This window comes from Columba livia, chromosome 27, assembly GCF_036013475.1.
Source record: "Columba livia isolate bColLiv1 breed racing homer chromosome 27, bColLiv1.pat.W.v2, whole genome shotgun sequence".
In the NCBI taxonomy this organism is placed as follows: Eukaryota; Metazoa; Chordata; class Aves; order Columbiformes; family Columbidae; genus Columba; species Columba livia.
The window spans coordinates 521,347-548,498 of NC_088628.1; the positions used below are offsets into that span (position 1 = coordinate 521,347).

The 27,152-nt window shown below is 50.2% G+C and overlaps 1 protein-coding gene across 3 annotated transcripts; it reads right to left on the minus strand.

Annotated features, from left to right (window-relative positions):
* Window positions 1–245: 245 nt before the first annotated feature.
* On the minus strand, window positions 246–26,563 carry AP3D1 (adaptor related protein complex 3 subunit delta 1). 3 transcript variants are annotated; one of them, XM_065042048.1, is made up of 33 exons: window positions 26,227–26,563; window positions 20,703–20,798; window positions 19,939–20,019; window positions 19,391–19,471; window positions 18,704–18,811; window positions 18,228–18,357; window positions 17,244–17,383; window positions 16,898–16,971; window positions 16,157–16,206; window positions 15,742–15,791; window positions 15,602–15,650; window positions 15,230–15,375; window positions 14,698–14,846; window positions 14,375–14,605; window positions 14,024–14,255; window positions 13,480–13,625; window positions 13,215–13,356; window positions 12,506–12,577; window positions 12,023–12,098; window positions 11,454–11,653; window positions 10,731–10,804; window positions 9,355–9,378; window positions 8,162–8,366; window positions 7,782–7,844; window positions 7,102–7,197; window positions 6,541–6,690; window positions 6,384–6,431; window positions 5,818–6,007; window positions 4,712–4,800; window positions 3,646–3,731; window positions 3,137–3,258; window positions 2,331–2,410; window positions 246–2,006 (listed from the first exon to the last, which is right to left on the minus strand). In XM_065042048.1, exons 1-33 carry the CDS (start codon window positions 26,320–26,322, stop codon window positions 1,911–1,913), a joined length of 3,672 nt encoding a protein of 1,223 aa, XP_064898120.1. In that variant the 5' UTR covers window positions 26,323–26,563; the 3' UTR covers window positions 246–1,910. The 3 variants fall into 3 exon arrangements, with proteins under 3 accessions (XP_064898120.1, XP_064898121.1, XP_064898122.1); XM_065042049.1 differs by lacking the exon at window positions 9,355–9,378; XM_065042050.1 differs by lacking the exons at window positions 20,703–20,798; window positions 26,227–26,563 and having other exon boundaries at window positions 18,704–18,741.
* Window positions 26,564–27,152: the final 589 nt, after the last annotated feature.

Genomic DNA, 27,152 nt, shown 5'->3' on the forward strand with positions numbered 1-27,152 from the left:
ATTGTCTTCTTTTGCTCTATTTTATTTTCTTTTACTATTTTATTGCATTTCATTCTATTTTTTTATTTTATTCTGGTTTCTGTATTTCCAATTATTTCTATTCTGTTTTATTTCCCTTTATTTAGTTAGGTTTTAATCACCCGTAAGCCGGGGCGGCTGCGCCGGTCCTGCCGGTACCAACGGTCTCAGCTCCTGTTGCGACAGCACCGGATCTTATAAAAGGACGATTTACAAAGGCAAAAATGTGAGTTTGTTTTGAAAGTTTATTGGATCATCTTGACACAAAATCATTACAGCAGCTTGTGGGATGTTGGTGTTTTTTTTGTTGTTTTTTTTAAGGGAATGTTGATAGCAAATAAATTTGTGAATGTAACACATCATACAGTTTCAAAATTCTAGAATCACTGCACAGGATTCCGTAAGAGAAGACTCTACATGCTAAAGTGACAGTTTTCATCCATGACTTTAAAAAAAGCACTAATCGAGGAACATTATCCTTTCAGACAATTTAATATGTTCAGTTTCTAACACACAAACCGGGAGCCAGGGGAGGCTGACCGCCGCCAAAGCCTGGGCAGCGCAGGAGCGGCTGCGGCACGGAGCCGGCCGCGGGGCTCTGTACCGCGGGGGGGGGACGCAGAGGGACGCGCCGCAGCCCCGCGGGGACGGCGGCCAGAAGAGCGCTGAGGCGGGCTCTGGGTTCGCCGGCTGCGGAACCGCGCGCCAGAACTGGGGTGGAAAAACAACACATGAAAAGCAAGAGACTTTGGAGAAGGACGCGAGTTCAGCATCTCCAAAGGACGCGGTGACGGCCCCTTCCAGCAGGATCGCAGCAGCGCAGAACGGGTTTGGCTCCGCAGAGCCCCCCCGCGTTCCCCCTGCCCGCCGCGCCCACGCGCAGGAGGGACCCCCACGTTCCACCGGCACCACCAAACCTGCGGGGACACCGGAACGTCCGTGACCGCACAGCACCTGCAAACCGCGCAGAGCACAGGGGTTGCGTGCATGCGTTTCTCCAACCTGGCCGTGGTCAACCTCCGCTGGTGAGCAAAATGATACAAAAGCAGGAACAGACCCCTTTGGATTTCCAGTTTCTTGCTACACTGACTTCTCAGGAATGTGAAATAGAAGTGGACTCATAAAATACACGAGCAGAGGCTGCTCCAAGGGGAGAGGAGTGACAGGCTCCATTTGCAGGGGTGGAAACAGGAGCAGAGAACCCAACAGTAACACCTTCCGCCCGCGTTTCCTTCGCTCTCTACTCTCGCGGCCGTCGCTAACAGGAGGTTAAGGCTCAAGGCAACTGCTATAAACACAAACTCGAATCTCCCAGTTCTCACAGGGCTCATCTGGATTAGCTCAAGGAGGTGGAGGATGTTTATATGCTGATCACAATAGATCTGAGATAATAACAACAATAATAATAATAAATCATATATAAAAAAAAAAGAAAAATAAAGAGGCCTTCAGGTCCAGCACCAGCCTCTGCTAAAAATATACATCAACGACAGCAGCCCCCAAGACACGTTCACGGCTATGGACCACGCCAACCGTCCTGGCAACAACACGAGCAACCCACTCTGCTACTGCTGATGAACCTCTGCTTCGCCCACCAGCCCACGCGGGCGGCAAGGCCCACGGGGTCAGCCGCCGCTCCCGCCCGCCTGCACTCACGCCACCAGGATCTCTTTGGGCTAGAAAGGGTTAACACCACAGTTTGTAAAAAGTTTGGAAATAAAAAGGTAACATACAGCCTTAAAATGTCTAAACTGCAAACGGTGGTGGAGTTAACTGAAAAGCACGTGCCCCAGGATAGTACATGCGTACGAGGGAGAAACTTAACACTTGGGTCTGCTCGTCTTTACACGTTAGGTGTGTTTCTTGTCCTTGGAGTATTTTCTAAGGGATATTCAGCACTTGGACAATGTCTCTTTCATCTCATCCAACAAGTTGCTAAGCAGGGTGGAATCGCTGCATTTCCCATCTATGGATACAGAGTTCTCTCCCTTGGAAAGAAGGAAAAAAGAAACCCGTTAGTTCCCCTTCCCAGCAGGGAGGACAGGGACTGTCCCGCCAAACGGGAGCGGGAGCAGCGGCAGCGGAACGACACGGGCCGAGCGGAGCGCGCTCCGGGGACGCCACCGGCGCTGCCACCCACCCCTGCACCACCGCAACCCCCGGGAGGTACAACCAAACACGGCTGCCTGCGCAGAGCAACTGCATCGCCCCGGCGATGTGGACAGGAACACCTCCCCCACTCCGTTCAGATGGGGAGGCTGCACACTCAGCTTCTCCCAGGTCTTACTTCAGAGTGTTAACAACGCTCTCACCTTTTTTACCAGTAGGCAGACGTGATGGCCTTGGATAGAACGACTGTACATGGATGCGCACGAATCAACGCGTTCCACAACTGAAAGAAAGGAGGAGTTTCCATTTAGCGGGACACCTTTCGACAGGGGCTGCGTCCCGCGCAGAGGATCGGCAGCTTTGCCTGGCCCCGGCAGCAGAAGTGCTGGCGAGCGCGGGGAGGAGGCAGCCAGCCAGAGGGGCCGTACGTGCCTGGCTCCCATCTGGCCTGTTTCACAATAGCAGGGTTAGTCATTGGCCTTTCAAGTGAGCTGCAAATGTTTTGTAGCAAAAAGCGCTGATCAGAACGGAAGATCTCTTCCCCAGAAATGCTTTCAGTGAGGCAACATCTAATGCAGCCACCAGAGCATGATGAAACCGCCGTTTGTTTTGCTTCATCCAGTACTTGTGTGTTTGTTAATAAATCCAAACTCGGACAGCTCACGCTCTCCCTTACCGAAACAAGGCGCTGGGGAGAGGGGGAGGCAGCAGCACCGCGGACCACACGCGCTCCAGAGAACAGTCCCAGCCCTAACGAGCGAGCGAATCCCGTGACACCCGCCACGTGCCCTGCGGGGCTGGAGCAAAGGCGCAGGGACAGAGCTCATTTGGAAGAACATCGTACGCTTTGAGGATACCAACGTACTCCCAAAAAAACTCCTCTCCCAAACGCATTTAATCTGGACACAACCTGCTGTCATTGCTGAGGCCGCGGAGTGTTGTACTTGCCAAGCACAGCAGGGATTTTAGGATGTGGAATTTTGCAGACAGCCCGGCATCAAAGGCTCACCTGAAAAATGATGATGAAAACAGATCTTTGCCAGTAGATGTTGGAAAGAAATGCTGATTCCATCTACCTTAATAGAGCTCATGTGCAGATCCCCAGACTCGAGCAGCTTGGCAAAAGCATCACTGCAAAACAAGGAGGAAAGTAAACGCTCGTACTCAAAATTCACGTGTAATCTGCCACATTAGCCCCATGCAGACCCCGAGACATCTCGGGGTGCACAAAATGGGTTTACAGCGAATATGTGAACGGCACTCCAGACTCCAGTGGTACCCAGGACCTCAACCAGAGCTACCCGACCTCTGCCAGTCCACAGGGCACACAGCTCCTTCCCAATCACTCGAAACACGTTGCTGGACATACTTTAAGAGCCAGACATTGCACAAGATAACCGAACTGTAATCAGAGCAGTCACGAGCGGCCATGGACGAACGTGAGCTGCGTGTCCTGCACAGGCGGCTGCAGCCAAAGCTCAGCTCCGCATGGGCGCCGTGGCCCTGAACCGCACTTACCTATAGCAAGGCGTCGTGATCAAGTATGAAGCGCAACTGAAGTGCAATTTGAAATCTACTTTTTCATGGGTTGAACCTTCATCATTCTGCAACAGGTCAAAGAAAAGGAGATGAACAGGAGCCCCGAGGCAGCAAGAGGAGGCACCACCCCCACCTACAAACAGGCACCCACGGCAAGCGGAGGGCCCAGCGCCCTCTGGCAGAGCCCAGGATCAGCCCCAGAACCCCAGGGAGGAGGCCGGGCGGCCGGCTGCTGCGTACGCCAGAGCGGATAAGGGACACGGGCGGAGGGATCTGGCTGCGTTTTTGATTGCACTCTGCTGAAATACATTGAGCAGGCAGAATTTAAACTAATGCTTGGAGATGTGGTTTTACAGTCCATTATTTCCCAGCAAAATAATAAATTAATCTCCCAGATTCTCCGGTACTGAAAATAGGACTAGGACGCTATTTTTAAGAAACCCTTATAATAGAGATGACGGCTGACCCAGAAGCAGCCACATCTGTGCCCACTCACTTCCTTTGAGCTGGTCAGGCAGCTCCTTCTTTGATCAGTTTACTTCATTAAGATTAGAAACCCACAAAGTCTGACACAGGTCGATAATTATTAAACAATGCCTTCAGCTCTTGTTCTGGCTTTCCATCCTTATTAACTGTATCTAATAATTATTTTTCCAGCCCGGAACGAGGCAGCATCCAACTGATCTTCGGGTAACCGAGATCAGAAGAAACAGACCGCGGGTCACATCTCGGTACCCGCGGGGCTCCTCTCCCCGGCAGACGCGCCAGGGCGGTGATTTTCCAGCTGACAATGTGGCACACGTTGCAGGCTGCCTGCTTCCGCACTGCCAGGAATGACCGTTTAGGACATGCTTACGGCACTACTGGGGACACGCTCTGCACAAGATGTCATGTAAAAATACTTCCACGTCACAGAATGGGCTGGCGCAGCAGACGTGAAATGATGCCTAAAAAAACAAAGCTCCAACGCGGTGCTTTCCACCCGGGTCAGGCTCCCTCACGCGGTTCCAAAGGAAGCAGGAGCAGAGTTTAAAGCTGCACTTACTTTGACTATAAAGGACAGCGTTCCTTTCAACTTCTGAGCCATGACAATACTCTGAAGTGTAAACACAAACTGGGCTTCATTGGAGATTCCTGGCGTGGAGAGAGGAGAGGGAGAATTCCGGTCAGAAAACGTGTTCTGTATCTACATCGTGGTTAGAATAAACCGAGCAGCAGCAGCTAAGCTTGACGCACTGACTATTTCTGAATCAAATTTGAAGTTTTCCATGTAGTTGGAAGAGTCACAGGCACAATTCCCGCTGTGGATTTACAGCACTGAGCTCCTGAGCTCTGGGAGCAGCAGCGGTGGCTGGGGTTTGGTGGTTATGGCCAGAGTGCCTGCGTGAGGGATGGCACAGCGGCAAGGTACCAAAACTGTTTGTGCAACTGGAAAACAGGCGGCCTTCCCAGTAGTTTTCAGAACTAATTAGAATCCTAATGTTTCTATGTGTTTCTTCCAATAGACAAGTCTGTGTCACAACGTGCCTTATATAGAATAAAAAACTACCCCCCAGCTACTCCCGGGGGATCAAAACGCACCCTGCAGTCACTGCACCCCGGACGGCTCCTGGGAGCTGTTTTGGTATTCAAATTAACTCTTTGGTGAAGGAAGTGAAATTCAAAGTTCAGCCATCTGACTGTCTTATTGTACTATGTACGAAACCACTGCCCTTCATCTCATGTCTAACATTTCTTAAGCGCTCAGCTCCCCATCCAAATCAGCGCAAACATTCCCTGCCCGTGGCCTCTGCCCATTAGGACGGTGGGACAACAGCTCGAGAACAAATCCAGAGCGGGTTCTAACGGCTCACAGACCTACAGCTCCGTTTCATTTTAAACCCCACAGCTCCTCAGGGAACCGGGATTCCTGCGGGCGCTGCTGGCACGTTCACGGCGCGAGGGGCTCAGCCGCGCGCTCCCAGCCCCGCGCGCAGGCTTTGCTCCTGCGGGGCAGAACCGCTGCCAGGCTCATCCTCGGCAGGGAATGGTGGGACCGGGAATGCCGCGCAGAGGGACACGTCCTCCCGAAAACGGCAAATGGCCACAAGTCCAACCGGCTCTTTCCACAGGAGGGCAGTGCAGGACCAGACTGTGCAAGGCTGGGCGTACCGGGGGGGAGCTGGAAGGGCACGGGGATCCCGTCGTGTACTGATGATCCTTCTGGTCGGAGCATTTTAGTGTTGAGAGAGTCCAGGACGTTTAGTTCCATGCTCTTTAGGAAGCTAGTGCTTTTGTTCTCGAAGATAACAGAGACGGTAACCTGACTATCGTGCTGGAGGTTTCCTTGAATGTCATAGGTCTGCAAATGGAGGAAAATTAAAAAAATCACAGAAAAGACTCAGAAACTTCAAAGAGCAAAGCACCAGAACACGGATCCGAACAGAGCAAGCTCCAAAATGAAGGTCACTTGGTACAGCTACAGGACAATGAAAAGCACACTGGTGATTGGCTCCACAGTACCGCCAAGCAGCAGGAAAATACCAACTTAAAACTTGTTGAGTGGACATCCAAAGGAATGGAAGCAGAATGTTGTCGTATTTCTGCCTTCTGGGATGTAAAGAGTTGCTCAGTTCAATGTTGGCTACATAAAGTCACTGTACTGTCCCAGAGCATCCCCCCTTCTCTTAGAGAACACAGAAAGAGAAGACATCTGGATTTGAACCCAAAACACTCACCATTTTAATGTATGGATTTTCAGCAAGAAGGCGGTAACTGGACATAGGCTGAAAAACAAGGAAGAAATCACGTTTGCAGTATCCTAATCTCTCTGACAAGAGCTGTCACTGCTCCCACCAAACCCGCTCAGCGCCTGCCCAGCACACGGCTACTCACTGGTAGTGGCTCATCGTCTAGTGTTCCGTTCTGCACCGACTCCGCTGGCTCCTCCTCGCCGTGATGACTCTTCTTTTTGGATTTCTTTTTATCCTTCGATTTCTCCTCTTTCTCTTTCTTGTGCTTTTTCTTCTTATGCTTGGAGGATTTCTACCAAGAAGAAGCAGCAGCTACAACAACAAACTCTCGAAGAAACTCTGTATTTCTGTTCATTACATCTTGACCCCTCTACCAATCTTTCCAGTTTGAGCCGCAGAAATCCGAAGCAAAGCTCCCGCTCCCTGACCCCGGCTGCCGTCCTGCGGCCAGTCCCAGTTCTCTCAGACCCCACGCAGCCCAGGATCAGCAGGCGGCCAGATCTCAGCTTTAAAACTGCTCCCTGACTCAAGGAACAACCAAACCTCGGGTGTTTAGAGCCCCTCGAGGAGGTACCGTTCCACTGCCGCCTATCTGCAGGTGGTCACTACACCGAACTGTTGGTAATTCCTATGTGCTTCTTCTTAAGGAATACGAGACACGACGAGAATATGGCTAAGGGTGTTGGCAACTTAAACCGCTTACCTTCCCTTCATCCTCCTCCTCGTCTTGCTCTTCCCTTTCTTCCTTTTTGACCTCTGGAGGTTCAGCCACAACAGCAGCACCCACATCAGGCTCGCTCTGCGTGGAGTAGCGGAGGGTTATGACACTAACAGAACGCAGCTGAAACAACTGAATCCCTCCCCCCCAATCTTAACAGTGACACCCCGACATCAACTGTTATTTCAAAATTTACATTAATAAGGTATCAAGCCTTCCATTTTATGTCTCTGAAACCTGGCAAATGCGATCACCCGAGGACAAGGTACAAAGATTTCCTCCAAGGAATCCATCCCCCAATATTCCCTGTGTCTCCCCCATCAAAACTCATGAGACTTCTTCTATCAGTCTCTCTCATGTCTATTAATATCGCCAGTGTCTAGCTCATACTAGGAAATAAAACCATACACTAATAATATAAGATTAAATGCCACCAATAATATTAAAATCCACCAAGCCTGCAGCTGCACCTGTATTTCTATCTACTGATCTGCACAGCAGGATGAGCCTGACAGCCCCAGTGACAGTGTCTGTAAAGCGGGCAGATCCAACGCCATTGCTGTCCAGCAGAAGTGGAGGAGACGCTGGCCGTGCCCCCTCCCCTCCCCCCCCAGCGGCACAAAGCACCCGCACCGCAGCGGGAAAGCCCTCCTGGCGCGCCTGACCTGCGGCTGGGCGCTGGGGACAGCCGGCGCCGCGGCGGACAGCCAGAAATCCAGGTCTTCCCCCTGCATTTCAGGTGAAGACAAAACCATTAGAGTTGTTTGATTGCATTAAACCCTCAAGTTTCCGCAGCAACGCACTGCTCCAGAATGCTCAGATACAGGTGCTGCGACACATTTGAGAGCAAACAGTCCAAGCAGCTTAACTTCAACCTCCGAGCACACGTCCAAACCCCAAACCCGGACACGACTGGCAGCACCTGCAAGTTACCACCAATTCTCACAGTCATTTCAGACATTCCAAGCACAGGGGCTGTGTCTTAGAGCAATAAATATGGCCCATAACTGCAGTTTCTAAAATAACGCCAGTCTTGGAGAATCACCTTTTTCTCTTCTTCCTCCTCTACCATCTTTTTCTCTTTCTCCTTCTTCTTTCCTTTGTCTCTCTCTTTTTCTTTGTGTTTCTTTTCTTTCTTCTTGGGTTTCTTGCTCTTCTTCTCTTCCAGGGGAGCTTCTGCGTCCGGTGACTTCGGGGTCTCCACGTTCCTGTGCCTCTGCACCGGCAGCTTCTCGCTGTCTGCCAAGGGTCTTAAAAACAGAGACACCTTTTCTTTAAAGAGTTTAGCCCCCAAAATCTTAAATCAGCACATACTCTGTACCAGAAGTTTATTCACGTAACCGCAGACACTGCCCTTGCGGATCAGAAATTAATAGAAACGATTTAAAGGCGACCGAGGGCCAAGTTCTTGCTGACACCTCATTACTCTTCAAAGAGGTAACTACAGACTCGTAGGCTGAGGAACACCTGCGAACACCCACACAGAGACACGGCGTTTCTGTACAGCTGCTCGCAAAGAAGAGTAAAGATGTGCAACAGTGGGAAGCACCTGCACGGGGGTGGGAATTCCAGCAGAGGGGGGCAGGCCGGCTCAAACGGCCCTTGGACGGTGTCTTTACTGTTGCTGATGAACACATCACTCCAATTGGAAACTGTTTTCAGCAAGAAATTATCTCACTCCGGCAGTTTACACTGTGAACCTGAGCTCACCACTACGTGTAGAAACTTGTGTTTAATATCAGATACCCCTTTCCAAACAGCACGAGGAAGCAGCTCAGATTTACACTGTGTCCCAAATCCACTGCTTGAGGGAAAAACAAACGACAGAAACTCCTCCACTCTTGTCAAACACTGTCCAGGAATCACTGAAAAGTTCACCAATTGCTTCATTTTCTATTTCTACAGTTGTTACTTACATTAACTTTCATGTTTGTGCAGCAAACACCAGCTCGGGAAGGTTTCTATGGTTTCACCTGCCTTAATTTTTGTGCCCATATTGCACGAAGAACAAGACTCAATTCACCTTTTACTTTAAAACAGACACTATGAAGGCAAGACAGACCCTGTCTGTGTGAACAGGAACCAGATCTCATCTTTGAGCTGTTCCACACATACCTGCACAGGAACAGGTGGTGCCGAAAGTCAGTGACGGAACACACTCCAATGTAAGGGTCAACTATTTCAACGGTTTCACCACCCTTCAAGTATTTACAGTCCCACTCAGCGGTCCGTTCTTACCTGGAAGGCTTTCCCGACACCAGACTGCGTGCGAGCGTGACACAGACAGAGCAGAGCAAGCACGGAGAGAGAGAGAGGACAGACGTGAGGAGAGGCGACAGGACAGCACGCGACTCGTGTGACACGGGGACGGATGGAAACGACACAGAAACCCAGAGGTGCCTCCCGGGGCACAGCGCTCACAAACCCCCCTGCTCAGCGTTTTCTATGCTCTTGAGGCTTGTTGTGCAAATACAGGGTCTGTAGTCAGGAATTCACTTCCTGTTACACATTTGTGAACGCAACAAGCTCACGATGTTTTTCAGAAACCATTCTTTCACTTTTCAAAAATGCTGCATCGCTCTTTTTGCAAGTACCGAGGGGCCAAACCCCTCCAGCTTTGGGAACTGCAGAGAACAGCAGAGGCTCCCAAGTTCGGCGTCAGATGCTATACGTGCCGGCACTGTCCTCAAACCTTACAGGAGGCATCCACGGACCATAAATCCACAATTATTTTTAGTATGGCCATTTAGCAAAGCAGCAGCCAAAACCCTAAACTCCACGTACAATACTTGTCAGTAAATTCTCAGGGGGCTCGCAGGGACCATCTGTGGCGCTGCGGCCTGGGAGCTCTGTAAACTGCTCCAGCAGCGGAATGGGACCAGGCTCCGGTCACGGTTATGACACACAGCTCACCCCATCACATTACAACAATATTTTTCAACAGTGGAACCACACTGGATATCCACAGGGCAATGGGGATGCTACGAAATGGGTGTTACTGATCAAACAGTCACAAAGCGGAATGAACAGGCTTGGCGTGTGTACAGCGGTTCTGAGATGAGCTCAGACGAACACACGTCACACTTAGAGCCAGCACGGGTTAGATCAGAGAGATGCTGGGACACCCAAAAGCTCAGACTAAGTCTCCCCCATCGGATCCCAGCTACGCTGTCTGCGCTTTCAGACCCCATTCAGTCACACAAAATGATTCCCTGCCCAACCCCCCAGTACTTCAGCAGCTCAGCGTCTATCACCTGTGCTGCAGCAGGAGCCCAAGTGCGGATTAGAGAACCACAGAAAATCCCCGCTCCCCAGTGCCCCCGGCCATGACAGGGACATCGTCACCAGCTCAGGGTGCTCAGAGCCCCGTCCAGCCTGGCCTGGGGTGTCTCAGGGATGGTTCATCTACCCCCTCTCTGGGAACCTGGGCCAGGCTCTCAGCACCCTCAGCATAATCAACTTCTTCTTCGTGTCCAGCCACGCAGGGTCACAGCCAAGACACGACAAGAGATTCAGTCTTTCACCTAGTGGACTGCAGATAGTTCAGCCCCAGTTCTGCCCTCACACATTCTGGCCAGCAATTGAGGAAATTCACACAGAAAACTGTCACTTACTTATCCAGATCTATATCAAGGGCCTTATATGGATCATTTGGATCTTTGTCATCCTCATCACTGGGCAAAGCGTTCTGCGGGAGAGATAAGGAGACCGTCCACTCACGGAACAAACCACAGGCAACTTCAAAACTGAAGCTCTACGCCCCCCCAGCAGTTTTCAGGACTGCGGCCTGGCACAGGCCAGCCTGCAGCCAGGCAGTCACACCAACAACGCGCTTTAATGCAGCACTGAGTTACATGGTTAATTTAGAACAGAAAACCATTCTTCATAAACTGCAGGGTTTGAATTGCTGCCGTTCGGTTTTGATTAAAGGAAATTTTAGGAACAAATACACATGACATCATTAGCATGTGCAATTAATTATCATCAGCTGCAAACCTGCTGACTAGACAGTAAGTTAATGTCAAAGCAAGGCAGCAGAGCATAATAAATGAAGTGACTATTTGGACAGTGTTACTTTTATAGCAGTGATGCATATCGTTTGTTTTGCTGGGTTTTTTTAATAGCTTCAGTGGCAATTTTGGTCTTTTTGTGCACAAAAAGAGAATAATTTCTTCTCCCGCAAAGAACAGCCCGGGACCATCTCAATCAGTCACTTCTTCAACAGCTTCGCAAGAAGTCAGAGCTCTTGAACGGCAACAAGACCGACCGGAGGGCAGTTCTGGGGAAAAACAGCAGAGCACGCAGATGCACTCGGAGCAGCAACCAACACAACTGACCTCTGGCATCTCTTCCGTTATGATATCGACGTGGTGAGCTGGAGCAATGTCCTCCTCGCTCTCCGTGTGCAGGGAGTTGTGCCGATGATGTTTACCCCTCTTCTCCTTTTTCTGCTTTTTCTTTTTCTTGTCTTTCTCCAGTTTCTGTTTGTGTCTTCGCTCCTCTTCCAGTTTCACGTACTGGTCAGACATGGGCATTCCTGCGGGGAAGGCAAAGTGCCGTCAGGCGGCACGGACACCGGGCGCTCCAACAGCACGACAGGGGCGACCCTGTTCTGGGCTCTGGGAGAGAGGGATCAGGCGTCCGCGCCTCCACGCCACCCACACAGCGCCCCGGCAGTTTGCTGCCGCACTCCTCCTCCCCCAGCCAGCGCCGAGCTCCGGCTTCCTCACTCATTCTTGTCCATGTTAACTGACAAAGAGCATCTAAACGACTATTCACACACATGGAAGTTAAGGAGATATTTAAGAGCCTGAGAACGTTCCTTGCCTTTAAAAACCTAAGGAGGAGTGATTCCTTTTGCTTAACTGCATTTCTGTAATGAATTTTCAATATTATTTGCACTTACCTGGAACTTTTAGGGGGACAGAAAGGTCGATCTGGACCACAGGTATATGTTCCACACCTGGAGTGTCTTGGTATCGCTGGGAAAACAAAGATCTGTTATATTCTGAGCATCGCCAGATGCACATCTATATAAATAGACACTTTTCAAAACACCACGCAGTTTAATCCTTTAAGTGGACACTTTAAAGGCTAGGGACGGAACAGCGCAGTACCAAATCCTGCGCGGTAGCAGGGTGTTTTGTAAAGCCAGATGACAACTATTAAACAGGCCCCACTTCCAGCTCGGCTTTTAGCTCTGCTGCTGTTTTTAACACAAGCAAGACTTACAAAACCAGCTGCGGGCAGCTGGCCCCATCGGCACGCTAGGAAGTGACCAGAACGGCCGGTAAACCAGCCTGTCCCGGGGGGAGCGGCAGCGCTGACGCTCAGCAAGAGCCTCCCGCAGTCACCCCAGAGACCAGCGAGAACGGGAACTCACACCCACCTTCTGCGGGGAGGGAGAGCTTTTAATGTAAAACGGGTTGTTCGCCTGTTCTTGTTTCCGGGCTTCTCGACGCTGAAACCAAAGAGCATTTGCAAATAGAATGTTTGTTTCTAAGCAAAGAGATAAAAGGCAAAGTGCAAAATCTCCCTGCATTTTTGGAACAATACAGAACTAGCTGCACGAAGACCAAAGCACAGTAGCTTGTGTATGATAAACCAGTTTTGAGTTACAAGACACACTAGGATATAACTACAAGCGCTGTTACTACTATAACCAATATTTCTCAGAACACTCTCCCTTCGTTTTTTAATTGTAGAGAGTTCCCAAACATCAGATTTTTATGGCAATCCAAATGATTCTATTTTCATTTTTGCAAAGAGAGGAAGTGAAAAGTCTTCTTTATGAAAACACGGTCAGAAGCAGGAAAGGCGGAATAACTACTGAGAATGGCCACATTACAACAAAAACGAGCTTCTGCCTCTTTTCCTGCCAACGCAGAGCACACGGAATCATGTTCCACGTGCCTAAAACGTTACCTGTATCCAACTGCATGTGCTTTGTTCCCATCAAACGAGCAGTTTCCTGAGCTGCAGAGGGCAGAACGGCTCCCCGGGCACAGGGAGGATCCACAACAGCTCCGACTGCTCTCGCAGCACTTACAACACGGCTACTGAATCACACAGGGAACAGCATTTTGACGTTCACTCACTCTGGCCAGTTCCTCTTCGTCTATTTCTGGCTGTCTGTGTCTGGAATGCCTCTGTTCCTCATCATGAAATATCGTTTTGGGCTTTTCCTCTTCAGACTCGCTGTCTGACGGAGGTTCATTGATCCAGGCATCGAGGTCCAAACTGGTAAGAATTGTGGTAAACAAATAGTTTAACTCAGTACCCCGTGTACTCCAGTTTTCCCAATCACATATTTAGCTTTACTATTTAAGTTTAAATAAGGCTTTGGGAGAGAAGGAACCTTACCCCTCTGGAACCGGGACTTTCTTCTGTGCTTTGGGAGCCACGGGGTTCAGCTCGCCGGCAAACAGGGCGATGACTTCCTCAGCCACAGGTACTTCCTTTACTTGTAGCTTTTGAATATATTTTATTAGTTGCAAGATGCAAGATGCCTGAAAACAAATGCAGAAGCAACTTCAGAATTAATAACAAACTGAATTGAAAAGAAAACCCATGTTAACCCTCTCTTCTAGCTGTGCCCTTTTTCTGCCCTTACGTGCTTGTATGATTTTAAAATCAAATTGTTTTGGGTGAAATTGTGGCAAGCAGTCTCCAGAGACGGTAAAAGATAGAATACGATCGGGGCTTCAGCATGAAACATCACCACTCTTCCCACTCTAGTTCTAGAGCTTCTCTTTTACCGAGTTACACGACGTACAGAATAAACGCACCACTCCACTGGTAACAACGGCTTTTATAAACCATGCACGTCCACAAAAAGCGACACGTGTGCTCCACTACCAACAAGAGACTTTGTGTGATAAACTCCAAAGTCATTTTGTTCTCTTACCCTCTCCTGAACCTCTAGATCTGCACTCTGTACAAACTGCGGCAAACGCTCAATCATCAGCTGTGTAATTTCCTGAGCTGCTTCCTTCTCCCCAGCCTGCTCCTTCTGCTGGAGGATGGAGGCGTAGAGCTTCACCATGTTCTGGACGTAAACCGCCTGGATGTGGCCGGGTAGAGTCGTAACTTTAGGCCTCAACATTGCTTCTAAAGTTTGGTTCGCCTCCTCGAGGTGTCTGTAAAGACAGAGCGGGCAGATACAAAACAACTGAAATTTCCACATTCCATCAGTCTTCATGGAGAACTTTTCAAAAGAAGCCGCTCGAATCGCGTCAGGCCTCGTGCTCGCACTTACTCGGAGAACTCCCCACAGATCCAGGCGGCGGCGTACAGCACCTCGCAGATGCCGTTCCGCTGCGTGTTGCTGGCGATGAGATGAGCGTTGTCCAGGAGCATGGCCATCTGGGAAACCGCAAATCTGCGAATCGCTTTAACTCTGATGGCTACGTCCAACATCTGCGCCGCTATGAGGTGCCCGTGCCGCGTGCCCTCCAGCCGGGTCAGCTCCACCAGGATGCTTATGTACCTGCAAGGAGCCAACGGGACGCAGCTTTGTCAGCAGACAATCACCTGTTACTGCTGCTGACAATCTCAAAGTTGACACACAAAAACACTGACCATTCGAAGTTTGTGATATATTGATAGTTGGACTGACTGCAGATGTCTATGATTTTGGTCAGCAGCTCATCCCGGTACGTCGTCCCTTCTGCTTTATCCACGTGAATCATCAGCTTCTTCACTATCTCCATCAAGTTCTTCTTCGATACCTGTTGAAGTATTGGAGGGTTGAAGCACAACTAAGCCGTTTCCCACACTGTCAAGTCCCCCTAAGTCCACTCAAGCAGCTCTTTGATGGACCTGTGTCGTGTGTTAAGAAATCAGAACCATCTCTGCAGGCCCCAACCTGGGTCACATCGTAAAAGGAACCCATTTATTTCTTTTCAACATCATTATTAAAGCAGAGGCAGCACAAGTTCACAAGACCAATGCTGCAGGAGAGCTGAGAGTCAGAACTAACAGCAACACAGAAACCCTTATTATCACAAGGCTACTGGGGAGAGAGGGAAGAGAAAGCTGCATGTATTTGTGAGATCTCCTCCTAAGGGGTCACGGGGGCTGGAGAGTAAAGGAAATCCGCGTGGAAACGCACCATGCCGTACAGGAGATCCAAAGCTCTGAGTCGGATTGACTCATCTTTGTCATCCAGACACTGGAGAATGAGATCCTTGTGAGACTGGACTGATTTGGGATGCGTTTTCAGGATTTTGGACATAGCCAACAGTCCCAGGTATTTCACTGCGAAAGACAAAATAAAACTTCTTTCCAAATATAGAAACGCTGGTTTTTGTTGAGCGTGAAATCTTAATTCCACATTAAAAACCTCAGCAACTGTTTACAACGCACCAGACACTACAACACTGAGCAAAGTGTCTGGGGAAACAGCTCATTGCTCTGAGGCTGCTGCGGTTTCTCCCAGCGGTTGGTTGCTCAAGGCTTCCATGAAGACAAGCAACATACTTACAGTTCTGGTCGGAATCTTCTATCAATATCCTTAACTTCTGAACACAAAGCTGGAAGAAAAGACCATGGCGTGCTTACTGCGAGCCCTAAAAGCCTTAAAGTTGACTATGCAACCAACCCCCGCCAAGCCCAGCGCAGTACCTGGATGCTCGCGCTGTGGTTCGGCATCCCAGACGACAGGGAGATCAACACTGAAACCAGAAGCAGAGATTCCTGTGAGTATTTCTGCGTTCCCAGGAATGCGATAACAACAGCTCAAGGGCAAGGCCAGCTCGGCTCACAGACCCCGCGTTATTCTTGTTTGGGGGTCTCGGGGCAGGAGAGACAGTTGTTACACAAACTGCAGTTTCATCTGCCTTAAGAGGAACGACAGCAGGGCCGCAGTGACTCCGCGTCACCGACGGACAGCACAGGATTTCAGTTACACGGGAACACAAAGTCTGTCAGGCGACTCATTTCAGTTATAGAATACATGAGGTTAAAAAAGGTTTACAGATGGTGTTAATTGATGACAAAGTTCATTTTTTTTTCCTAGGTCTCAAATTCCAGTTCTCACCTGCTATTACCGTGTTCACACATTCGTATAAGAGAGACATGGCTGAGGTGCTGAAACAGAAATCAAATATTACAAATAAGGAATAAAACCAGCACATTTTGAAGATTTGTCAGCAATATCTTGGCGCTAGTTAACACCTTTAATTACACAAGAAATTGCCAGTATTCTGTTCCGTATAGCTTCAAACCAGATCAAATGGTTCTCGCCTAAAAACTGTCGGGGGGAGGAAGGACTACTGAATATTTAAAACCAAGAATCGGGGAGGAGCAGCAAGTACCAGCACTGTAACACAGGGGATGGGGACGGAAGCGGTGACTCAACCCCCGTGTCTGGGCTGACACAGGCACGAGAGGGAACTCACTGCACTCCCTGTCGTGCTCTGGTGGCTGTAGGTGAGCAGAACACGCAAACATACAGCTGAGCCTTTCTTAAGCCAGAGGTTTTATATATTCTCCATAGTCATCTCTGGCTTAAAATAAAGTGAAAGGAAAGCAAATTGCTCCAATTTTCCTGCCCGCTCTGGAGAAATTCATGCTGACAGGCACCCAAAGATTTTCCTTTAAGGTATTTTGTCTCACTCGGGTTTTTCAGGAACAGTCCTGATGCGATTATCTCGTGATACCTGCAGCCAAGATATCGAGGCTCAAGAACACATCCAGAAACGCACCCACAGGCCCGACAGCTGACCCACCACAGGCACGTCCCCAGCCCTGCCCAACCAAGAACGCTTGTCGTACGAACCTATGGATGAGGTTGGTCAGAGGCTCAATCAGTTTCTTCCCCAGCCTTGGTTCTAATGGAGTAAGAGCACCAAACTATTAAAAAGAAGTGCAGACAAGAAAGGGATTTAACAGCTGCTTTTAAACAGTATAAAAACATGATTTAGATTTCAGTTCACTGTATTTAAACCAAGCTATGTTAAAATATTTCTGTCTCTTTGCTTATGTTCACAAACATTAGAAGATATTCCCCGTTTCTTTTTATTTGGATTTAATGGTAGTTACACCTCCACGCAAAAGATCTATTTTTGCGCCTGAGGTAATTAACAGGAACCCAAATGCTGCGAACACAGATCCGGAATACTTGCCAGTTTTATAATTTTAATGAGAACCCAATTATTGGTTGACGACGTCATCAACTTGAAGAAGAGCGGAGCCAGGGAAAGGTAGTTCTTGGGATTGCGTCGGGCCAGCTCACAGATCACGTTCACTGCAGCAGACTGCACACCTGGGCAAAACGAGCGGGAAAGCAGAAACCTCATCAACGCTTAATTGTAACTGACAACAGCAGCTAAAGATTCAGCCTTGTGTGGTTCAGCCCCATCAGCAACCGCCAGGCAGGGAACTAAACCCAGGATTCTGGCTGGTTTTTGATACATCAGCAAGCTGGGGATCTGCTTTGGGTCCAGTATTAGAAACACCAGGACAGCGCCGGCGTCCTTCCCGCTTTACTGCGGGCAGCTTGGCTGTGGGACACGACAGGATAGTAACCAATAATCCCACCCACCAGAACACTTCCAAACATTCCCGCTTCTTTATGGTGTGTTAATTAGACACATCTAAATACAACACAAAAATACTGAGTCCTTCAGTGTAACTAGACAAGTTAACTCCCTTCTAATTGCTCATCATCTAAGCTGATTATTCTCAGTTTGGAATATTTGACTCCGGATGGTCTGGGTTTCTAGTGGAGAGCAGTCCTTCCCTCATAACAGGTATTTTCTTCCCTCCGTTTGCAGGTGCAGTTGTGTGTGTCTTTGCCTTCTTTAGAACATTGTCCCTGGAAGACACATCTTCCACGTCCACACCAGATTAGTCCTGCCCGTGCAACAAAAAGTCTCTAAACCGACTGCAGGTCGGAGAACTGCATCGCACACCAAATTGTTCCAACAAGTTCACAGTGTTTTGGTGCCAGGGAAGATCAAGCAGAAGCGTGACCATGATCCAGAGCGACTGCGAATTCCCCGTGCTGCAGCCGAACTGCACCGAGGTGGCACTGAGGAGCCCGGACTCAGAGCTGGAATTTGATACAGAGAAAATAATCCAGAAGTAATCTACTGAAATCCACTCACCGGGATCTGGATCTTCAAGTTTCTCTTTAAGGCGAGGAAATGCGGGACGGAGGGACTCCGGGTATTTCAGAAAAACTTTGTACATGATTAACACGGCCTTCTTCCTGATGTAAGGCTTTGTGTGAGACATCTGCGAACGAAACCATCGCAACCGGGCTCTTAGGAAGTTCGTGATCCCAGAGCTCTTCTCTAGGTCCATATGTCCCCCCACCATCCCAAAATGGCTTCACCTACTTTTGGAACAAGCGGCTTTGAGGGGAGAGCTACATACTGTCATTTATCACTAAAACTAAGAGCAATACTCCATGTCATCATCTGGAGCTAAGATCTGCAAAGGCTCCCCAAAAACCCCACAAGAACAACCCATCGGTTTTCACGTGCAATACTTCCAAATTTATTTACCAGCTTTGAACCATTTAACATTCTGTAATTACAGGAAAAACGTGCTGTGTTTTGTCCCAACCCTCTCCACTCACCAGTGTCATGATGTCATTTGCCAAGTCCCTGGCAAGATCTGGAGTAACAAAACAGGACAAGCCAGTCAGTGCAACTCCAGTATCATACTGGTTAGGGCTACTCAGGTCCTAGAAAAGGAAAAACACACTCAAACATTTCAGATCACGCACAACGTCAAGAAACAATTTTCTCAGCCCAGTTTCATTCGCTCAACAGTTATGAAGCGGAACTTTACTGCATGGCAATATTCATATCAGCTATGAACAGGAATGCTCTCTAACACCTGCTAAAGTACAGCTGGCCTGGGGTTTAACGATGGCCATGAGGAATCTTTAAACACTTAAGAGCTTTACAAATATATCTGTAATCTGAAGATCAGGAAAATAATGCTGTACCCCAATAACTCCAACCATTCAAGCGCTAAACTCCGTGAAAATGAACACAGACACTTGGGCACACGGACACAGAACACAAGCCCACATGCAGTCAGCACCGTTCTACAAGCAATCACGAGCCTCATCTGCTACCGCCAGACGAAAACAGCCCTCACAAATGGAAACTCTGTGGAGCCAGGTGACGGCTCCTTTTACTTCAGGAATGGGGACATTTTTCTTACCGTTACACTGGGGAATAATCCATACGGATTGGAAAATACAAGTAGGGAGACAGAGCAAGCAAAAATTGAGAACTGAAGTCAAAAGTTTTACCTTTCGGATCTGATTAGTAGTCAACATAATTACATCAGTCCCTTCATGAAAGCACTGGGAGGCAGCTAGGTAACCGATTCTCTAGAAAGGGCAGGGAGGAGAAGAGGAAAATTAAGTTCAGACAACATTGAGATGAGCAGCCACCAGCAGCTTCATGAGCAACACTAAAGAGATGAGGCAGGAGGTCTGTATAACCTGACAAGGTTCTCTGTCCTTTCCTGGTATAAATCCCCTTTCCTAATCTCAGACAAGCAATATCTCCAGTGACAATACATCTGTCTTCAGGATATTAAAACTAGCTTCACCTCCTCTACCTTTTAGTACACACAGGTCCAATTACCATGAAGATGTACAAATAAACCAGGACTGTCAGTAGGAGAAATGGAGAATATTACATTTATTTTGTCAGTACAAAGCAAGAATAATGCTCCACAACTCCCACCTTTCAGGTATTAAAGCCCAATTTGGAAACTATGGACCATCGTATTCATTAATTAGAGTAATGAAGCAGCTTGGCGAGTACAGCTGGAGTTACACCGAACACTCACTTTGAATGTAAACTTGGACGCGCTCATGACCTCGATGATGTTGAAAGCAGCCCAGCTGATGTCGTAGCCCAGCATCTGTAACTGCGAGCAGAGCAGCCACAGTAAGAAACTTCGCAAACAAGAGGCTCAAGAAAACGGGTCAAGATACCTCAGAACACTGAGGATGGAACCAGAGTCAAAAATAACACTGTAAGACATCTTGAGTTTATGAGTAATGCTCCATTCTACGGCACTCGCAGTATGTGAATGAAGTCTCCAGGTTCCACCAGAAGCAAGTTTTGAGCAGTCTGCGTTAATTCCAGGTAACACAGCTGCAGTTATATCAGCACCGTTGTGAAGGTTTCCCCCCCAGCCCGGATTTTGCTTTTAAATCAAAACCAGAACAGAACCACAAAAAATATTCTTCAGAGGTATTTCCCTCCTCTCCCTCTTGACAAAGGGCTGCGCAAAGAGAAACAAACACCAGCTCCGAGCGCTCATGCCACGGTGTGATGGGAAACAACCCGGCTGAAAACAACTTTTTAAATTGGATTAGTCTGACATCAGATTAGCTTCCTGCCCTATCTCAATAAAAGAAATTTGTACCAATACTGACGCCAGCACGATGGGCGGAGCGGGAACAGGGAGCCCTTGATGTCAGACACGTGGGAGCGCTTTCACCTGCACTCTGAGGACAGCAGGCGGACCCAGGAGCAGCTCCCAGTCAGCAGGAAGTTAAGGAGAAGTAGAGCTGGGACCAGGTCGCTGCCCAGCAGAGCACTTACATAGGTGAGTTTGCAGACTGCGTTGGCCTTCACGGCAATGTTGTCCTGCTTCAGCTCCTGCTTGATCTCATCGATGCACTGTGAGATGTATTTTGCCTGAGGAAAATAAACAATAATTTGTACTCATTATGAGTTTTGTGGATTTCGAGCATGTTAGTGAGGAGAAACAGCAGAACTCATCATGTGCAAGCACCAGGTTTCACACACACAATTTAGGTGAGCAGGTAATTCTGACAAACGTTTTACTGAACAAGAAACTTCACAGCTCTCTTAGAAGGCCAAAAGTGCACGGAGATGTTTCTGCAGTGGTTTCCACTCCTCGCCATCCACCCCTGCTTCACCACACACCACAGTCACTCGTACTCATTTCTGGGTAACTCAGCAAGCGGAATGTCACAGTGTTTACAGCTCAGGACCTCCCTCCCTTTCCAATCAATCCCATCTGTGCTTGTGGGAGGGAAGCAGGAGATCTGGATTCTAAACCCGTGGCCTGAGAGAGATTCATGTCCAGGTAACTCCCAGGGGAAGTTTAAGCTCTTGAGTTTAAAGTAAAAAAAGAAAAACAAAAAAATCCCCAAACCCAACAACTTCTGATAGTAGCAAACACACACTTGATCAGAGCTGCTGAAAGAACGACTGACACAACACACAACCGATCTCCCAGCGCATTGTACCCAGCCTTGAATATTTGATGCGCACACAAGAACACGCTGGGGCAGCGTCACAGAGCCCTGCCCGCGTCTGTCTCGCTGCCACGTCTTGCTCAGCACCGGCTCCCGTGCGGAATTCCAACACGCAGCTTCTCAGTCTTTACGCCCATCGCCACAAGGCACGGCTGGCATTTCCCACAGCACCTGTCCCCAAACTGCTGAAACACCGGCTTAAGCTTCCTGCAAACCTCTCGGGAGCTGAACACAAACTACAGCGCGATCAGGAGGGGAAGGAGAAGCCCAGCACAGGCAGACACGGGGTCCCGAGTGCCCAGCCCCTGCCTACCAGGGACCCAACTAAACCAGCAACTGCCCCTGCAGAGAGAGGAAAAGCACATTGCAGAGCTCAGATCCGAAACCGAACTACGGGAACCGGAAGAGCAGAAGGAAGCGCCTCCAACACGGCTGGACTTCAAATCCTAACAGACTCCAAGGAACGAAAGGCCCTATTTATAGAAAGCTTTAAAGGATCAGCAGGCATTAACTTTTTGTTAATCTGCAGAGTAGCGCTGCCAGCAATGAGCAACATGAAGAAAACTGATCCATTTAGTCTCCCACTTCAATGTGAAACCCAACGTGCCTTCAGTCTGATCACAGGATTTGTTAATTTAATTGCACGACAATTAAACGATCCTCGGGGGCCCGTGCTGTGTAAATCATACCTGAGCAGACAGCCTTTAAGACCAGAGAGATGCTAAAGCTTCCACTAGCCATGTTATTTTCTGCACCGTGTACCTCACTCAAATATCTTCACACTTCCTACCACCTGGATTTCAGCAGACTGCCCTTTGGGTTATGAAGCATTTCTATTTTCCAGCATGAAGCATCAGGTTTTTTAATAACCCCAGGAACACAAATGCTTCTTTGTGAGTGGTCCCATGACTCGGTCTTTCTGATGAACACTGTTTAAAGGTTCCCTTGCTGCTCCTCATATCGCAGCAGAAACAGGACGTGCTGCCGTTCGAAGTGAAGAACCTAAGGGTACTCTTTGTACACTCAATACGTTCACTAACCCACACCGCAGAGGAAGAGGTTTTTCAATCACTCTTGTGGACATTGACATGAGAGGAAATCACAAAAGGCCACATTTTCCGCACTCAGCACCGGGACAAAGAGCTGCATCAAAAAGCATCCAATAAACAACTCTCTGAAGATGTCCACAGGGCAGAAAATTAGATAATATCTTCATTTCACTTTGAATTCTGTCTGTTCTTCCACCGACCTCGCCAGAAGTGCAGCGCTGGGCGCTCCGTTTCTGAGGATGAGGCTCCCGCAGCTCTTTCTGCGCCCTGGGCCTATCTGGGCAGAACTTCTACTTAAAGATGTGGGAAAAGCCACCTGGAGCGTTCCAAACGCTGGGAAGGGACGGCGACAGCTACAGCTACAGCTACAGCTACAGCTACAGCTACAGCTACAGCTACAGCTACAGCTACAGCTACAGCTACAGCTACAGCTACGGAAGGATCTGCACTGGGAACACAGCTTTTAGCCCCACTTACGCCACAGTCAATTAAGGAATATTTACCAGAGGAGAAAGCAAAAAGCTAATGAAAGGCAGCACTACTGCGAAGCCTCCGCTGCTCTCTGCTTGTAACCACCCAGAAAACCCACATCTTGGCTCATGTTCCGCGGCTCCAGGCCCTTTATTTTCCGTGACACAGCAGATAAGGGCCATTGTCACACAGGCCTGGCCACCGTGCCGGCCACCACTACTCTGTTTTTTACCAGCTGAGGTCCTCACCCAACCCTCCCTTGTGTATTGTTTCAATTTCCAACTTTGTCTTTTCCAGCGATTCACACGCTCAGAGAATTAACAACAGCAACTCCAGATCCACTTGAAAGTGGGTGGAATAATGAGCTTCCTTCGAAGATATGAACACACAGATGACAAGAGTAACTGCTGGAGCACCGGCGACCTGTCACCGACGACCTGCACGCCGTCGGTCGGGCTGGGATGACCGGTCCTGGGCACCAACCAGCTTTGGAGCACTCCTCAAAACTCCTGTTACGTTCCATGCCGTAATCTTCACCATTCGATGGTGGCAGTGCAACAGTGGCCAGAGGCCGAGCCATCAGATGGGCTTCGGCCCCGCTGACGACAGCTTGCGCCCAAAGGACTTTGTGATGTTAAAAGACTCCTCAAAACTCCTTGCGCCACGATTTCATCTGCACACGTGTCAGCAAAGCAGCAGTGTGCAGCCACGCACAGCAGCGCTGTATTTAGGGAAAAAGGGTTTTTTTAACAATACAAGTCCACCGTCCTTAGGTCACGGTCACTAAGAGGCGAGAACGGTTCGGTGAGCCCCGTCTTTGAGCAGGGAAACACGTATTTCACAGCACGCACACCCAACATGCCTCTGCTCAGCCTTTCATTATCAGCTGAAATTCACGCTTATTTTTCGCCATCAGTAACACCAATGGCTCGATTTGCTCCTGTATAAAACAACTTCTTAAACGTAAAGCAGCAAGGACATACTTATCACCAACCACTACACACAAGAACATGTTAATATGCTTTTTGCTGAAAGCATCGATTCCCAAAGAAGCGAAGTGCTAATCCTGGCGCACGAGCAGCCGATTCTCTGAAAGACAAGGGAGACATTTTGGGCAGGACTCAAACTCCTTCTTCCTCCTTAAGCATCCTCCAGTAAATCAAAGGCATTGAGACACAGAGGGCTATGGTCTGAGCAGAACAAAGCACCACTCATTTAATATCTCTGTTCCTGTTAGTTCATCATTTCAGTTTTATAAAAGAGCCTCTCCCCATGGCATCTGACAGTAGCCTCCTTGTTGGGACCAAACTCCTTAACTGCAAAACACTGTACAAGAGTCAAACAGCATCAAAGGGTCATCCCTCCTTTCATTTCACATTCAGGAGAACACTCCTAAACAGAAATAATGTATTAGTTTGGAATACCTAGGGAAAACCTGGTATACTTTTCACAGTCCGTGGTACAAACCCCCAACCCTTGGACCTGCTGTGTAGCACATCCATAAAAAGCAGACACAAAGTGCAAGAAGTTACTCCTTAGGGTACAAAATCACCCAATAGCAGATGAGAGACTCGCTGCTTTCACTACCAAAGGATTCATTTTCAACATGAAAGAGGAGACACTGGAAGTGAAGGTCAGGGGAGAAGGAAACAGATCAAGCCTTCTGTGCAGGTGTGGCTCTCCCTCCAACCCCGATCCGGCGCCGGGAAACGCCGCAGGGATTAAAGCGTTCGTCCGGCCGTTGGAAAGCAAACACGACATGTCAAACCAGGAAAAGATCCAACGCCTTACGCTGCCTCGCAGGAGGCTGGAAAACGGGCAGAGTGTCTGCACGGAACAGCGACTGTGTCAGCTCCCGCCTGGGCTCTCATCCTCACACGAGACCCTCACTCCACTCTCGGTGGTTTAAACTCAAAAGAAATGGGGCAGCTTCGGACACAGACCACACGCCCAAACGCGACGGGGCTCTGGCAGGTAACTCAGCGCCCTGCAGCGAGGACGGGAGCCACAGCGCCAGGCACCCCAGTGCCCCTCAGTCCCGCCACGGAGCCGAGGACACTTAAAATCTGCTGCGGAAGGGCTCGTGGCACTTCATTTACGTCCCAACAAGCCCTGGGGCGTGTGCTCGGGGGTCCCCGCGGTTCGGGATGAGTCGGAACCGAGGCGACAAGCGCTTGGCGCACCCAGGGCGGGTCTGAGCGCGCTGTGGGACGCGCTCCGCAGAAACACCGCCCACCGGCCCCAGCTTCGAGTGCAACGCCTTACGTGTCCATAGGAAGATGCTCTTCCCACTTCTCCGCGTTTTCCACGTTTTGCTGGGCGTCGCACCCTTCACACCAGCACCACCTCACCAAAACACCCATACATTTAACGTATGCTAAAACAGACGTATAAGTTTCCCAGGTATCACCACTAACAAACAGCACCTCGTCCTGCGCACAACAGGCTTAAAAGCCATTTGAACACTCGGGTGGTTTTGGAAGCTGTATTTTGTATTTCTGTCCAACAGCACCAGTGATGAAGATGATAGTTTTCCAAACTATTTCACTTGGTTACACGATTACAACCCTCCCAGCTGACACCACTTGGATATTGTACTCTTATGAAGGGTCACTGTAGCTGACAAACACTTCCAGCCTGTCCCCAGCTCCGCAGCAACCCACAGATACTCCAGCAAAGCGCGACTTTAGGCCGCTCATCAGAAAGCTTCTAAGGCCATGACTGCTTACGGGGAGATGAACATACGCGACACCCTTAGCGTCCACTACCTCCCAACTAACAGCTGACACTCCCGCGGGAAAGTCTCACAGAACTCCTCATCAAGAACGTGTTATTTCACCTGTACCAAAGTCCTGATCCCGAGCCCCTCACACAGGAGGGAATAACAAGCCAAGACATCCAGCTGCCTTCCGCCCGCAGAAACTTCGGAACAAGAACACATTTAAGTCAGAAGGTATAAACGTGAATAATCTGAAAGCCGAATTATGACTGAACTCGGCTCTCCTATACACCAGCTTCATGATGAAAAACGTTTCATTTAGTACAGCAACAGAACCCAGCGCAAGAGGCAGGAATTCCGCTGCTCTCTCTGCCAGGGACCTCAACACCACCACAACGCACCCAAAGGGAAAGCGAGTGCCACGCGTGACCCTCCCTTAACTCCTCCCTGCTCCCCCCCAGCCCAACGCCCCAGTGCCATCTTCCTCCTTTGGATTCCTGCTCGCACCTTCCCCAAAACAACGACATCCCCTTCCCGGGGCCAGGACCCGGGCCCGCGCAGGCTCCCCGGCCCGGAGCGGGGACAGCCCGGGGACCGCTCACCTCGTCCTCCTTGTGGTTGCGGATCCCGCGCACCAGGTCCTGCAGGTTCTTGTCAAACATGCGGTCGATGCTGCCCTTCACCATCTTCAGCGCCATGGCGGGGCCGGGCCGGGCCGCGGGGCCTGCGCTCGGGGCTCAGCCCGGCCGGGGAGCGGCCGCTGCTGCTGCTACCGCTAGAGGCGGGTGAAACCAGCGGGCCCGGGCCGCTCACATCCCGAGCAGCGAGGCGGGGGCGCGGCCGCTGTCCCCCGGCGCGGCGCAGGGCGGGCAGGGGCGGCCCCGGCGGCCACAGCTCCGCTCGGCTCCCAGCGCCGACAAAATGGCGGCCGGTCAGCTGAGGGCTCGGCCCCGCCCCCGCCCGCCTGGCCCCGCCCTCAGCACACGGCTACGCCCACACCTGCCTGACCACGCCCGGCCTGCCTAGCCACGCCCCCGTACCCGCCCCAGCAGCGCCTGCCCGCCTATCCGCTCTGCAGCCCCGCCCACTCTGCCATAGACCACGCCCATCCCGCCTGTCTCGCACCGCCAGTGACAGCGACGTCACTTGCCCTGTCCACCTCTGCGCCCGCCCCCTTTCTGGCCCCGCCCCACCGCTGTGACCCCGCCCGTCCCACGTGGCGGGGGGGGGGGGGGGGGGGGGGGGGGGGGTAGCGGGGGTAGCGGGGGTAGCGGGCCCGGCGGGGACACGAGTGGGGCGGGACACGAGTGGGGCCGGGGTTCCTCCGTGGGCCTGATTGTGGCGGGAGCTCGTGCTGCCACTGTCCCTGCATTCGTCCCCTGCTCCCGCGGCGTGTGTCACCCAAGGGAACCACCCGCAAAGCCCTGGTTTTGCACCCAGGCCGTGTCAGTGGCTCGGCTGGAGCCCAGGCGCACGCACTGTCACGCCGTCACACCCGCGGGACAGGGCCAGGACGGGGAGCCCAGGC

Excerpts from the sequence above, each read along its gene's own strand:
- AP3D1 (XM_065042048.1), bottom strand. The coding sequence starts at position 26,322 with ATGGCGCTGAAGATGGTGAAGGGCAGCATCGACCGCATGTTTGACAAG. Across the intron at positions 12,099-12,505 it reads GCTCTCCCTCCCCGCAGAAG|CGATACCAAGACACTCCAGG; the intron begins GTGGGTGTGAGT and ends TTGTTTTCCCAG. Across the intron at positions 4,801-5,817 it reads GCCCTTCCAGCTCCCCCCCG|GAATCTCCAATGAAGCCCAG; the intron begins GTACGCCCAGCC and ends TCTCCACGCCAG.